Source organism: Microcebus murinus, chromosome 11 (assembly GCF_040939455.1).
Source record: "Microcebus murinus isolate Inina chromosome 11, M.murinus_Inina_mat1.0, whole genome shotgun sequence".
NCBI classification, from domain to species: domain Eukaryota; kingdom Metazoa; phylum Chordata; class Mammalia; order Primates; family Cheirogaleidae; genus Microcebus; species Microcebus murinus.
In genome coordinates, this window is record NC_134114.1 from 76,566,348 (window position 1) to 76,582,677 (window position 16,330).

The following is a 16,330-nucleotide window of genomic DNA, read 5'->3' on the forward strand; positions in this document are numbered from 1 at the left end:
GTTAAAGTGGAATTAGATTTTTAGGAATAGAACTTTTGGAGTTAGGCTTTTCACTCTAGTGTATTGTTCAACTCTTATTAAGAATATTTGAGCAAGTAATTTCTTATATTACCATTGATCAGATCAAACATTTGTTATGTAGTTTCATCTTGGTATATAATTAATTTTTATGTAATCAGGGGACAAGTACATGTAAATAAGTTTGGTAAGGAATATTTGGAGATTATATCACTCTTATATGATAGTTATTTAACTGATGTTCATGGATTATGTGGAAGGGTTTGAACATCAGTCACATAAAACAGCTTGCAGAATTTAGTACACATGTGCTTTTTTGGGGGGGTGGAGAAGATCTGTAGATTTTATTAGATTTGCTGAAGAGTTTTTGATTTCTACAAGGTTAAGAGCTGCTATTATAATGAAATCTTGTTTTGACTCTAATCTTTTTTTATGTATGAGACCAGAATGCAGAATGGTTATATTACCTAAAATAACTGTTTGCAAACTGAACATTTACATGTTGATTTAATGTAATTTCAGATTAATGTTTCTCAGTGGTTTTTAAACCCACATTACATTTTTTCTGTTCTTTTCGATTTCATTCAGATATTTTTGAACTATGTGTTGAAGAATTTAGCTTTTAATGTAATTTTGTTATAATTTGAATAATTTTCTCATTTATTAAAAAATATTTTTGGACTTGCTTAATTTAGTGTGTAGTCTTTTTATTTCTTATCAGTTTGTCAAATTGCCAAGATGTATATTACTGAATATCAGAGTCTTTCTTAATTTTTATGGGATAAAATGTATTTTCATTTTGACTTTATATATCATATTATTGGTCCTAATTTTATAAGCGTCATTTAAAATACTTTTACATGAATGTTTTTGAAGTACACTCTCCAAAATTAATTTTTTCATTGCATTTTAGGTAAAAAGATTGCTGTATCAACTCAGGAAAGCAATAGCCTCCCTGTCTTTGTATTTTGAACTGCAGCAACAACTTTGATATCAACAATGAAGCAATGACACCTAAGAACAAAAGGACATTTGCCAATGAACTGTCATCACAATTTCAAGTGATTGTATAAACAGAAACAAGCTGTAACAGACCTATGTGTCAACTAGTATAGGTAGAATGCTTTTGTCTGATGAAATTTATTTAGAAGCAGTTTTCATATAGATTATTTAGATTATATCTATATCAAATGAAATAAAAATGAGTGAGACCACCAGATTCTTTGTTGGGCCTGAAGATTCAGACATAAACCCTGGAAATTATCGACATTTCTTCCACCATGCAGAGGAAGAGGATGATGAGGATGATGAGTCCGTAAGTTTCTTTGGTGAGACAAGACCAATACAGTATAGGCTTTTTGCTAATTGTTGTCAATGTGAATTAATCTTAAATTAAGACTTTTCACATGCAAATTTGTTGGAGATTTTTAGACTGAGAAAGCATATTTTGTTTCATGAGTGATATTATGGAATCTATGGTGAATTAAGAAATACAGTTAGGGGCCAGACTTCTAAATTATTTAATGATGCCTGTTTTAGTTTCTTTCTGTGATATGCATAACATAACTTAGGGTTAGGTAGAAAAAATGGCAGAGAGAAACAGAGTAATCTGGGCCATGAATGAAAAAGGTTTCTTGAGTGTAGAAATACATCACGATAAAGTAGAAAAAGGTACTAAAACAAAAGGACTATTTAACCAGATTCATTAAGTTTATCACGTTACCAATACAAGTGCTGATTGACTTGAAGATATCCCTATTTATTAACTATTCAGAAGTCTGCAGACTGATTGGCTAGAAGCTATCTCAAGTATCTGTGTGTGTAAGTCTTGTTCTCTTTCTCATGTATTAGATTCTGTTATATGCATACTGGATCTTAAAAATGACGCACATTTAAAATTATGCCCATTTTGCTATAGGTTCATTAGGCCAACATTTTTCTTATTCAACAGTAGTCTTTTTTTTTTTTTTTTAACAAGTAGAGATTGCTTTACTCTATGAACTGATTTAAAGTATTTGTTTTTTTATATTTCAAATTGGAAAGAGAATTTTGTTTTAAAAGAAAAACCTGTTATACTTATTAAATATAGTAAAAATAAACCAAAATAGGTATAAAATGACTCTTTAAACCCTTTTGCATAACAGTATATTTCACAGTGGAATTATACTTACCTAAAATGCAGGTTGGATTTTCACTCATTTAAGACCCTTTTGCATAACAGTATATTTCACAGTGGAATTATACTTACCTAAAATGCAGGTTGGATTTTCACTCATTTAAGACCTTCAATGCAGAAGAATACCTTCCCTACCCCCTACCCTTGAAAAAATGATTTTCAAGCTTCTCTTACCAGCCCAAACTTTTCTTCATCTGAAATCTTATATAGAAGTCTTGTAAGTAAAACAAAAGCAGAGCTTTTCTCTGGTTCACTTAAGACTAGAAAGCACTATTGATTCAGCCTCCACTGCCTTACCTCTTTTCTCTAGAGTTCTTCTGAACACAATTTGAACACCACTGGTTGATCAAGTCCAGTCTTCTTACATGTAAGGACTTTTATCTCCTTTCTATATCTACAGCCATACTTGTCTGCCATCTTCCTACCTTTTATGTTTTAGTAACATCAAAATTTTATTTCCCCATATTTATTCCGTGCTGTACCATGCCTCTTTTCTGTTGTGTGTACTCCTTTATCTCTCCGAAATGGTCTTATTGTGGGATACCTTGTGAATTATTTTTTCAGTCTTCAAAACCTTGCTCGGATTTCATGTCTTTCACTCTTTCCACTCTCTTTGCTCTTCTCTGTAAGAAACTTGAACACTTCTTCCTCAGTACTATGTCTATGCCTTGACATATATACAGTTATCTCTCAGTGTTGATGGTGGATTGGTTCTAGGACTTTCTGTGGTTACCAAAATTTGTGTATGCTTGAGTCCTCTATATAAAATGGTGTAGTATTTGCATATAACCTATGCACATTCTCTTGTATACTGTATATCATCTCTAGATTACTTATAATACCTAATGCAATATAAATGCTATGTAAATAGTTGTTACACTGTATTGTTTAGGAAATAATGATAAGAAAAATAGTCTGTACATGTTCAATATATATGTACTTTTTTCCCCAAGTATTTTCAATACACAGTTGATTGAATCCACAGATGTGGAACCCACAGTTAGTGAGGGTGGACTGCATGTTCCATGTATCACAATGCATTGTATTATTACTGTGTTCCTTCTTAGATTCAAAATACTTTGAGGACAGGTACTTTTTGTGTATCTAATCTTCAATACTTATTATAGTTCTTGGAATACTGGTGCTAAATAAACTGGGCTTGCACTTGTGTTGCACAGTTACTACTTTTGAAGAGCTTGATTTGGTTCATTTTATTGCTTTGTTCACTTTACAAAATGATTTATTCCAGATCATTCTCTAGTTTTTAGGATTTCAAAGTGAATTTTAGTTTTATTAGACATTAAATATAATGAAACAACTCAGATCAGTTTAAAAAATTATTTTCATGCTCCTAAGGTCTTAGGAAAATTCTGTAACTTTGCCTTCAGAATTTGTACATTTCAAACTTGAATGTTTCCTGTTCATCTTAGCCAGTGAGCAAATATTCATTAAGTAGATGTGTAATAAATAAACAAAACTATATATTGTCATTTTTTTAACATTGTAAAGCAGTGTGAAATGTTAGGTTCAGTATTTTTGTTGTCTGGGGAAATCTGTAGGAACATTGTAATGAGCTATATCAAGGCTTGTGATCAGGAAAGCATTGAATAGGGCATGTAAAAAGCTGATGATGATGCTGGTAGCTCTGACTCGGGTGGGGCAAAGGCAATTTATGTAACCAAAGCGTTTCTACCACTGTAATACTCTGAAATTAAAAAAAAAAAAAAAAAAAGTTGATCAGAGGGGGAGATACAGCAGATCCCAGGAGGTTAGAATTGATAATCTATTTAGTTTATGATCAAACCCAATACTGATTTAAAATATAAATTTCATGAGTTTGAAGAGGCAATGTGGAAGTTTTATTCTAAGCATTGAAAAAAGAACAATTGTATTTTGATGTTATGCAATTTTATTTTCAGATTATAGTAAGAGAAAGTCTAGTAAACCACTTTTGAGCCCAGATTATGTCATATGCATTATATAAGGTATTATGAAAGAGAAGAATTGAAATGAAAAACTAGACATATTAATAGATATTTATAGTTTTGTATATTTGATAGAACTCCAAGTTCCTAAATGCAAAGATCTCAGAATGAATCTTGAGTAATTTTATAAATTCATGAGCTACTCATAAATTACTGTTTCTATATCTTGCTGTTTTTAGTTTTAGACCAAATCATTGCCCTCGAGCTGTTACAAGGGTACCAGAGATCAGTAACACCATTAAATAGGAATCTGGAATATGAAGACTCTGTTAGCATTGGCTTTCTTTAAAATTTCCTTCCAAGTTGTCTTTGGTGACCAACTAATATTCAAACTCTCCAAAAATAGTTTAGTACTGTATAACTTTGTACTCAGAACTTATTTTAGGCAAGATAATTTTTTTAATTCCCATTGGCCTTTTTACGTGGATTATAGATGGATTTTGGCTATTATTTTCCCTTTTCTACTATGAGAAGGGTAAATAAATGCTAGAGGCAGTTAAGGAGTATTCATTTGAGTTTTAAATTTGACTGAAAATAATAACAATATTCTGAAAGTGTTTTTACATTTTTTTCCAGGCTTTGTGGAAAATAGTTTATTTATTGTATTATAACAGTGATATAATTTTTTAAATTCCTTTGCTAATATGTCACTTTTATTGATTTATTACATGTCTCACCATCTTCTGAAAATTAAGGTAGCTGTACTTTGAAATTCATGTTAAATTAACCTACTTTTTTTTTTTTTCACTTTTGTTTTAGCCACCAGAGAGGCAGATTGTGGTTGGAATATGTTCCATGGCAAAGAAATCCAAATCCAAACCAATGAAGGAAATTCTTGAACGGATCTCCTTATTTAAATATATCACAGTAGTGGTATTTGAAGAGGAAGTTATTTTGAATGAACCAGTGGAAAATTGGCCTTTATGTGATTGTCTTATTTCTTTCCATTCTAAAGGTATTAAAGAAAGGGGGAAGAAACTTCTTGATCCTCTTTGATCATAAAACTAATACACATTAATTGTAGAATATTGGATAAAACACAAATAAAATGAACTAGCCCACTCATAGGTAGATGATGTTAACATGTTGATATATTTCTCTCCAGTATATCATTGTGTGGATGTACCATAACATAATTAACTAACATGCTAACATTTGGATGCTATTCAGTTTTCACTATGAAAAATAAATTTTTGATGAACTCTTTGAGTATCTTTGTATCCCTAAGTTTCTTAGGATACATTTTTGAACTATTGAATATTTTAAGCCCCTTTTTACATATAGAAAATGCTATATCATTCTTCATATATATATTCATACTTTATTAAGAACTTAATATTTTAGATTTTTAGATCTTTCTTGCCTATTCAATCAAACTGAAATATCAGTTAAGCTTAAGTATTAATTCATAGTAAAGTCTATTAATCAGAATTATTTTTAAGTGTATATCTGAAAATTTACAACCTAAGAATCTGTGAAATAAGTGAATTTCCCACCAAGATCCATAATTGAAAATGAAATATGCTTTCAGTTGGAAATGTATTCATATTTATTTATAACTTATTACCAAAATATGTTGTCCTGAGCTATGTTAAAGTCTCACTTCAGCAGGAAGAAAATAGTTGAGATATTTTATGCTCCTATAACCTAATTGATTTTCATAATTTTATAGAGACATCAAGGCCCTAATCTTTGCAGACTGAGGCTGCTCATTTTAGAGAATGTTAAAATTTGCTTGTCTTTGAGGTTAAGGTGTTCTTCCCTTACCATTGTATGCTTCTTCCTATAAAAGCTATTTGCCTGTAAAAACTAGATGCTACGTAGCTAAGGTCATATCCCATGTACCATCTCTTGGTAAGGAAAAAGTTCCTCTTTAACAACGAAAAAAGCAGGGAACAGACTGTAGAGTTTTCTATTTGCTGAATTCTGTTAGGTAGCTTCAATTTACAAGTGATGAATTCTGAGAGTCTTTATAAAACTTGATGGATTTATAATTTGTGGCCAAGTGATTCTTAGTATAGGATATCTTTATTTAAATTTAGAAACTAAGAGGAGTTTAGGAATAAATCTTGTTTAACGGACCATAGCTTTTTGTTTGTTTTTTTTAACTTCAGTGTGTTTTAATACTTTCTCTTCTAACTATTCTGGTAATGCTGCAAAATTCAGTCTCTTCACAGGTATACTAGTATTCTAGAGTTAAGTGCTGAAGTTACATATACTTGCTGACTTTTACCCTTTTCCATAGATAAGATAGTTTTAAAAATATTGTCACTTAAGGAATAACAGGTAACATTTATAGAGTGCTTACTATGCCATATACTGTGCTAAGTGCATAATATATGCTCTTTGATTACTCAAAAACCCTACTAAATAGGACTGTATACTCATTAGGCTGCGATCAGAGGCTTAGAGATGTTAAATAAATTTGCCCAAGGTCACATAGGTAGTGAAAGATGGAGCCAGGATTTGCACACTGGTTTATGTTCTTAACCACAATTGGCATACTGCCTCTCTTAATAATGTGTATTGATGGATAAAATTAGACTTCTACTGTCAAGATAGAGAGTAAAATATAATCATTAAAATTCTTTAGATTTTTGGGGGGAGGCTTCTTACCATATCTGCCATTTGATTTGGTTTCATTGTAATTATAATTAGTACTTTTACCAAAGTCTAGAAATTTTAGGGAGTTAATTTCTGATATCTTAACATTGAGCTAGCAACAACATGATTCTACTCATATATTTTATATTTTTAACATACCTGTTGTATATAAATTGACTTTTCCTTTTGCTGCTATTTTTAAAGGTAAATAAAGTTATTTGAATATCAGCAAATTTACATGTGTAGGCATCAAAGTATCTAAGTGAAAAGAAGAGGTATTGATTATATTTTTTAAAAACCACCAGGTGATTTTCATACACTTGTTTATATATAGATTTTTCTTTGTATATGAGGTGACTCTTTCTTCTATCAGATGACTTTGACTAATCAGGCATTGACTAACATGTCAGTGCTCTAAATTTGATTATATAGCCACTGGCTTGCTGTGCCTTATCAGTCAAATTAGGAAGAAATAAGATTTAGCAGTATAAGTTAAATCAAGGTTTATGTATATATTATTCTGTACCTGTTGTCGAAGGCAGTTATGTGCTTAATAAAATTATTCTTTCATGGGAGGTAGCATCAATTCAAATTGATAAAGTTATAGATGTCAACTTATCTTGAGATTGTACAGAATATGTTAATAATATGTGTTCTTAGGATTTCCGCTGGACAAAGCAGTTGCCTATGCAAAACTCAGGAAGCCATTTGTAATCAATGACTTGAATATGCAGTATCTCATACAAGATAGGTGAGTGAGTGGGAAAGTTGGCTGAATTGAGGAAGGAAAATTAACATTTATTTAGTACCTACTATATGCTGACATGGCATCAGGTGTTTTCACATATATTAATTCATTGTATCTTAAAACAATACTAAGAAGTAGTTATTTATTAACAAATTTTACAGATAAAGATCAGGAAGATCATTTAATTTTCCCAAACTCACAAATAGTTCCCCAAGTAGTGGGACAAGGACTTAAATCAGATTTAATTTCCAGAGTCTACTATACCATTGAATATTATGAATAATTTTTCTGTCTTGTGACTGATGATGAAATTAGGACTTTACTCATTATAACTACATTTTTTTAATGGTTTCGTGTACCTATTTTGAAAAATACTATATATCTTAGCATATCTTAGCATTCATTTAACAGGTAAAAGCATGGATTTCTATGAAGTTATAAAATCATAAAATATGAGTGTATTTATGTATTTCATTTAATGGATATTTCACTCTAATAGTTATTCTTATAATTTTGCCAACATTATATTTTCTTTCATTACTATTATATGAGATTATATATAAAAATGTTTTATAAATATAAGACCCTATAATTTTTTGCCTTTCTGTTTTTGTTTTTCTCTATTTTTCCAGAGAGTAGCATTGTTAATATCTACAATTTAAAACATTTTTCCTAGGCTTATATATTAATGCATATATATTGTAAGTATATATGCATATATAGAAATGTATGTTCATTTTAAGAAGTTTACAAAATAAAAGCATAAAGCAAGCCATTTAATTTTGTCATAATATCTACCATATTTTTTCATATAGAAAGCAATATGTACATATACCCATAGTTTAGAAAATTAGAATCACTTTTCTCTAGTGTACTGTGAACATCTCCATGTCTTAAAATATTCTTTAATCATAAGATTTTAAATGGTTAAGTAATAGTCTATCATTGTAATATATCAACTTTAACCATTTTTCTTATTCATATATGTTCTCAGTTTTAAAAATTATCTTATTGAGTTATAAAAAGTATTGTGCTGAATATTTCCTGAGAATCCATTTTTTCAATATTTGAAGTGACTTGTTTATTTTAAAAGATAAAACAGTTGATATACATACCTTATTTAGTTATAGAACAGTAGTGTACTTTAAAAACAATGCAATAATATATTCATTGTGAAATACAGCAATAAAACAATGAGGATATTTTCCTTTTTCTTTAGGAGAGAAGTATATAGTATTCTTCAAGCTGAAGGTATTTTGCTTCCTCGATATGCAATTTTGAACCGTGACCCAAATAATCCCAAAGGTAAGGGTAAGAGATTTTAACCATGCTGCCTTTTGCCACTCTGCATACTTGTGGCCACTTCCCTACAATATTTAAGTGGAAGAAATTTAAAGAATTCATAGTATTCATTTTTTAAAAATCTAAACATTATATTTGATTAAAATTTGCCACTGTGAGCTAAAAGACTAATAATTTAGGAGTCATCCTAGTTTTCTGTGGTCTACATTTGACATATATCTAAGAAGTATAAAGAATTTTTTAGTTTTTTAAATTATTATGGGTATACAATAGTTGAATATATTTATAAGGGTACAAGTGATATTTTGATAAAGGCATACAATATGTATTAATCAATGAAAGTAATTGGGATATCTATCACCTCAAGCATTTATCACTTCAAATATACTCTAATTATTGTTGACTGTAGTCACTATGTGCTATCAAATATTGTTCACTCTAACCAGCTATATTTGTGCAGCTGTTAACCATCCGCACTCTATCCTCCCCTTTCCACTATCCTTCCCAGCCTCTGGTAACCTTTGTTCTACTCTCTGTCCCCATGAAATCAATTGTTTTAATATTTAACTCCCACATATGAGTGAGAATGCGCAAGATTTGTCTTTCTGTGCTTGGCTTATTTCACTTAACATAATGTTCTCCAGTTCTATCCATGTTGTTGCAGATGGCAGGATTTCAATCTTTTTTGTGGCTATAGAATACTCCATTATGTATATATACCACAGTTTCTTTATCCATTAATCCACTGATGGACACTTAGGTTGATTCTAAATGTTTACCATTATGAATAGTATTGCAGTAAACATGGGAGTGCAGGTATCTTTTTGATACTCCTCCTTTTTAAGGCCAGTAACTTAGATTTGCTCTTTTGAGGCTATTTTCTGGATCTTGTAGGCATGCTTCATTCTTTCTTATTCTTTTTTCTTTTTTCTCTTCTGTGTATTTTCTTGTCTTTTTTTTTTTTTTTTTTTTTTTGAGACAAAGTCTCACTCTGTTGCCCAGGCTAGCGTGCCGTGGCATCAGCCGAGCTCACAGCAACCTGAAACTCCTGGGTTCAAGCAATCCTCTTGCCTCAGCCTCCCAAGTAGCTGAGACTACAGATATGTACCACCATCCTCAGCTAATTTTTTCTATATATTTTTAGTTGTCCAGCTAATTTCTTTCTGTTTTTAGTAGAGAGGGGGGGGGGGGGGTCTCGTTCTTGTTCAGGCTGGTCTTGAACTCCTGACCTCAAGCTATCCTCCCGCCTCCGCCTCCCAGAGTGCTAGGATTATAGGCGTGAGCCACCACACCCGGCCTCTTCTGTGTATTTTCAAATAACCTGTCTTCAAGCTCACTGATTCTTTCTTCTCCTTCATCAATTCTCTTGTTGAGAGACTCTGATGCATTTTCGGGTTTGTCAGTGGAATTTTTCAGCTTCAGAATTTCTGCTTGACTTTTTAAAAAAATTTAGTATCTTTGTTAAATTTCTGTGATAGGCTTTTGAATTCCTTCTCTGTGTTTTCTTGAAGCTCATTGAGCTTCTTCAGGAAAGCTATTTTGAATTCTTTTCTGAAAAGTCACATATCTCCATCACTCTGGGATTGGTCATTGGTATTTTATTTAGTTCATTTGCTGAGATCATGTCTTCCCAGATGTTCTTGATCCTTGTGGATGTTTGTTGATGTCTGGGCATTGATGAGTTAGGTATTTAATCTAATCTTCACCTTCTAGGCTTGTTTGAACCTGTCCTTGAGAAGGCTTTCCAAGTATTTAAGGGGAATTGAGCACTGTGATCTAAGTTTTTGATCACTACACTCATATCAGTACTGAGCACTTGGTAGTTTTGCCTTGGTGGACGTGGGTAACACATGGGAGAGTTCCCTGGATAACCAGACATAGCCTCACTCTCTGTGCTTGGCTGCTGGTGTTGGGGGAGAAATGATGTGGGCACTTCTCGTGGCCACCACAGCTGGGACTGCATAAGGTAATACCTGAAGCCAGCTCATTCTTACCCAAAGTCCATGGTGACTGCTACCTGGCTATCTCTGATGTTTATTCAAAGCCCAAGGCCTCTTTAGTCAGCAGATGTTGAATCCTGCCAGGAATGGGTCCTTCTCTTCAGGGCAGTGGGTTTTCTTCTGGCTCAGGGTTGGTCTAAGAACTGAGGCCTGGAATCGAGGGCTATAGGAATCTGCATGGTACTTGATTTTACTGTAGCTGAGCTGGTACCCAAGTTGCAAAATAAAGTCCTCAGAACTCTTCCCTTCCCTTTCCCCAGCAGAAGACGACTCTGCCTGATCTGCACTGCCTAGAGTTGAGGGAGGGGTGACACAGGCACTGACTTGGCTGCTGCTGCTCTGAGCCAGCACAGCCACAGGACTTCTCCAAGTATCACAGTCTTCATGGCCTTACTGCCTTATGACTTTATTTCTGACCCCAAGCCACTTCTTCTCAGCTGGTGGTAGGACTAGCCCAGAACTAAGGTTTCTACTGCTAGGGCAGAGGATATCCCTCTGACTCGGCAGGTCTTAATTCTCTCTCCCTGGGTGCCAGCAGAATTCTGCTCTGTGCTGTGTGGCCTTGTGCAAGGGTGACCCTGAGTGCCAGTGCAAAGTCCCACAGTCACTTCACTTTCCCTCCCCCAGACACATAGATTTTCTGTCCACTTCGCGTGCCAGCATTGCACTGCTGGAGGATGGGGGAGTGGTGGCATAGGCGAGGCAAGACTGTCTGTTCTGCTCTTTTTAGTGCCTCTTTCCTTGATATAATGATAAAACCAGGTACTGTGATTGTTAACCTCATTTTTTATCTTCTGAAGGTACTTCCTTGTATGGACAGTTGTAGCTGTTACTCTTGCAGAGGGATAATTACTGAAGGTTTCTATTTGGCTGTCTTGCTCTGTCTACCTCCAAGAATTTTGAAAGTACATATAAATTTGTATTGATTAGGGGTAAACAAATGATTCATTTATAACTATTGAATTAAGTGTCAGAAACTTCATGTTACAATTAGACAATTAAATATCTGATGACTAATAATTTTGAAATACAGTCGACACTTGAACAACACAGATTTGAACTGCACTGGTCCACTTATAGGCGGGTTTTTTCCCCAACCAGACATGAATCAAAAATACAGTATTCACAGTTTCCTTGTATACAGAGGGCATACTTTTCATTTAGGTAGGTTCCACAGTCTTTGGGACTTGAGTATGTGAGAATTTTGGTGTATGTGTGGATTCCTAGAACCAATCCCCTACACATACCAAGGGACAACTGGACTACTAAATGTTTATTAATATTATATTTTTAAGCACCATTTGCTCCTTTTTCTTGGTTATCTAAAACATAGTATGTAAGGCATACATGACTCAGTTCAAAGGGCAAGACAAATATTTATCCTAAGAGTTAATATTCTGATAACAATATTGTGGGGAATTTTGATACTTTTCTTGTATCTTAAAGCAACTTTTATTAAAAACGAGATATAGCTTTTATTATCTGAAATAGGAAACTTTTCTTGTTTATCTTGAGGTAAAAAAAATTAACTTTCTAATTGGATTGCTTGTTTACTGTGCATATGGACTACTTTTCTAACTTTTTGTTTTACGGTATCTCTGATATTAATGATGCCACACATTTTTCAGAAGATGGTGGCATTCAGTAGTTGCTTCTCAGTCTTTCTTAATAGCATCATTCCCTGTCTAACTTTGAATTCTATGGCATGGTAGTGTGAAATGGCAAATCCATAAAATTTTGAAGTGCAACTATAGTTCTTAATGCTATGTATATAAAAATGTTGATATATGTTGTTTTCATAAATATCTTTAATTAAATTCAAGTAAGTACATTATTCAAGTTTATTTCTCTTTATGAGCTCTCTTCTATTAAAAAAGTCCTCAGTAATCATGTGGTACCTTGATAATATAATACATTATATACTTTTTCTTGCTATTATGTTTGTTTTATAGAATGCAGTCTGATTGAAGGGGAAGATCATGTAGAAGTAAACGGAGAAGTTTTCCAAAAGCCATTTGTAGAAAAGCCAGTCAGTGCAGAAGATCACAATGTTTACATTTACTATCCAACATCTGCTGGTGGTGGAAGTCAAAGACTCTTCAGAAAGGTAAATCGTTATATGAATACTGTTCATACATTGTTATATACATTTTATTAAAAGTATTTAATATCAGGCATTTAATAAAATAATGGTTATACATTGAACTCCTGAAAATGTATAACTTAGGGGTAAATTCACAAAGTTCATGTTATACTTTGTTAGAAAAGTAAGGCATCGTTGGTTGTTAAGCAAAATTCCTGCCTGCAGAATACCAAGAAAGTTACTTGATTTTTTTTTCCTTTATCTGCTGTTTGTATATAAGTCAAACTAGAAATTCAGGTAAAGATAGCAGTCTTTTAGAAAAAATGGCCCAGAAAAGTAGAAAGTTCATAGAAAAAGTAATACTAATAACTTTTACATGAAAGTACACTTAATTGTACCCATAATAAAATAAATGCAAATCAAGTCTAAGGTAAAATGACATTGTATTACTTTTTGGATTGATAAAGATAAAAATTACTGAGGTAGTTGGGAAACAAGCACAAGCCCAATCCTGTTGGTAGTAATGCAAATTAATATAGCAACACAATTTAGCAATGTTCCAGAATTTAAAATGCATGTACAATTATAAACAATCATGGAAATTCAAATTAAGAACATGAGATACCACTTTAATATCCATTAGAGTTGCAAATACTAAAGAAGCCCAACAATACCAAGTATAGACAAGAACGTAGAGCAGCGTGAACTCTTATATATTGCTGTTGAGACTCTAAATTGTTGTAATAAAAAATAGTTTATAAAAGATTTTGGCGTTATCTTTGTAAATTGAATATGAGCATATTCTATCATGTAGCAATTTTCCGTCTAGCGCATATCTTAGAAACACTCTTTGTACACGTGTCATTGGGACACTTGTAAGAATGTTCAAAGCAACATTGTTGTAATCATCAAATTTTGGGGAAAAAACCTACACATATATTGATAGGAGAATGGATGAATTCTGGTATATTTACACAGTGGAAAAATTCTATAGTAGAAAAGATAAACAGACTTGAGTGATATGCAGCAACACAGATGAATCTTAGAAACATAATTCTTGGTGTTCATTATATTTCTATGCTCTTTAACTTACATATAAGTTACAGGGACAGCAGAGACTGCTATAGTGCCAAGTCCATAGAAAATGTTAAATATTTGTGGATTAAAATTTATTTGAGGCTGGGCGCGGTGGCTCACGCCTGTAATCCTAGCACTCTGGGAGGCCGAGGCAGGCGGATTGCTCGAGGTCAGGAGTTCAAAACCAGCCTGAACAAGAGCGAGACCCCATCTCTACTATAAATAGAAAGAAATTAATTGGCCAACTAATATATATAGAAAAAAAATTAGCCAGACATGGTGGCGCATGCCTGTAGTCCCAGCTACTCGGGAGGCTGAGGCAGTAGGATTGCTTGAGCCCAGGAGTTTGAGGTTGCTGTGATCTAGGCTGACGCCACGGCACTCACTCTTGCCTGGGCAACACAGCGAGACTCTGTCTCAAAAAAAATAAATAAACAATTATTTGAAAACTCCTAAGATGGGAATAAATGGTAAACTATTTATCATATTGTTATAAAAATGTGGGAAATAATTTGGTTTTTATATTGATGGACATCTTTTGTTTTCAGATTGGCAGTAGAAGTAGTGTTTATTCTCCAGAAAGCAATGTACGAAAAACAGGCTCATATATATATGAAGAGTTTATGCCCACAGATGGTACTGATGTTAAGGTAGGATTGATTAAAATGGATTTTAATTTTGTATTTCAGGTTTACCAATAATCTCAGGAAAAGTGGTAATCCTTTAGCTCTATCTAACCATTATCGTGGATCTCTCTCTTTTTTTGATTAGGGATTCTTAATATTTTCTCCTATGAACCTTTGGCAGTCTGAAGCTTATGGACCCTTTTTTAAGAATAATGTTCTTAGATACCAAAAATAAAACACACATGATTATGAGGGAGGAAATGTTATTGGAGTATAGTTATCAAAATATTTTAAAACCGGCCGGGCGTGGTGGCTCACGCCTGTAATCCTAGCACTCTAGGAGGCCGAGGCGGGTGGATTGCTTGAGGTCAGGAGTTCGAAACTAGCCTGAGCAAGAGTGAGACCCCGTCTCTACTATAAATAGAAAGAAATTCATTGGCCAATTAATATATATAGAAAAAATTAGCCGGGCATGGTGGCGCATGCCTGTAGTCCCAGCTACTCGGGAGGCTGAGGCAGGAGGATCACTTGAGCCCAGGAGTCTGAGGTTGCTGTGAGCTAGGCTGACGCCACGGCACTCACTCTAGCCTGGGCAACAAAGCGAGACTCTGTCTAAAAAAAAAAAAAAAAAAAATTTTAAAACCAACTTTGTGGTAAACATAACATACCTATGTCTTTAAAAGGATATTAAATAATAAAATGTCATGGATAAGGGCCACCACAGTTTCTAAGCAGTGGTTAGCATAAATGATGTTTTGAGATCTGTGGCAACAGCAATGTGATATTAAAATGTGATTTCACTTGGTAGAAAATAAGGTTCTTTCTTATGTTACTTTCAGCCAGTGTCTTTGTAACCAGAGTGTTCTTCCTAAGGTATAAATCTAATCATGACTCTATTCTCAAGAATGCCCTAGTGAATCTTTATTGACCACAGGATAATAACCGGATTCATAAGCCTGATATACATCCTGGTATACCTCATAATACTCAATATAATAGTTTTCCATAGAGAATGAAACATCATTTTACAAGTTTTGTCATGTAATTATTTATAGCTTTTCCCAATGAATTGAAACTTCTGATGATGTAAATACAAAGATATGCCTTTCTAATCGTCTAGAGTCTGAACTATTATTTTTTTAAATTTGTCTCCTGGTTTTATGTAAATTTATATATATATATTTAACATTTGTGAAAGGTTTATACAGTGGGTCCCGATTATGCCCATGCTGAAGCTCGAAAATCTCCAGCACTTGATGGCAAGGTGGAACGAGATAGTGAAGGAAAAGAAGTAAGATACCCTGTTATTCTCAATGCACGAGAGAAATTAATTGCTTGGAAAGTCTGCCTTGCTTTTAAGGTAAGATGTTATACAAGCCATACAGACCTTTATAAAAGGAATTCTAATTTTCTTTTATAAGTAAGATGTTATTTGGGTTCATAATTGGAGGCGTAAGCTGAGAAAGTAATTACATCTGAACAGTTCATGTACTTTTAGATTAATCTATATTGTTAGGTTTTTATCTAACTACTGTAAAGATTTAAATAGAAGTAGTACAGCCTGCATTTAATAAAGGATAAATTTAACTTTTTGAAATCTTGCCTTGGATCTATAACTTAAAGACTAGTATATACTACTGGTTATTAAATAATAAAGAAATAGTTTGTGTCTTAATAATTTTAAGCCTCTTTCATGGAAGGAATATTAGCC

General features: G+C 33.1%; 1 protein-coding gene across 21 annotated transcripts in view; it reads left to right on the forward strand.

The window, feature by feature from the left end:
• Positions 1-16,330, forward strand: part of PPIP5K2 (diphosphoinositol pentakisphosphate kinase 2) — an 83,674-nt gene that overhangs the window by 6,803 nt on the left and 60,541 nt on the right. For 18 of the 21 annotated variants that reach the window (XM_076008226.1, XM_076008228.1, XM_076008231.1 and 15 more), the window contains 7 exons: positions 932-1,333; positions 4,939-5,134; positions 7,444-7,534; positions 8,751-8,836; positions 12,786-12,940; positions 14,542-14,643; positions 15,818-15,979. In XM_076008226.1, the coding sequence (XP_075864341.1) occupies positions 1,220-1,333; positions 4,939-5,134; positions 7,444-7,534; positions 8,751-8,836; positions 12,786-12,940; positions 14,542-14,643; positions 15,818-15,979 (906 nt within the window). In that variant the 5' untranslated portion in view covers positions 932-1,219. Of the gene's footprint in view, positions 1-931; positions 1,347-2,036; positions 2,562-4,938; positions 5,135-7,443; positions 7,535-8,750; positions 8,837-12,785; positions 12,941-14,541; positions 14,644-15,817; positions 15,980-16,330 lie in introns of those variants that run through there. The other 3 variants (XM_076008236.1, XM_076008237.1, XM_076008238.1) reach the window with 3 other exon arrangements.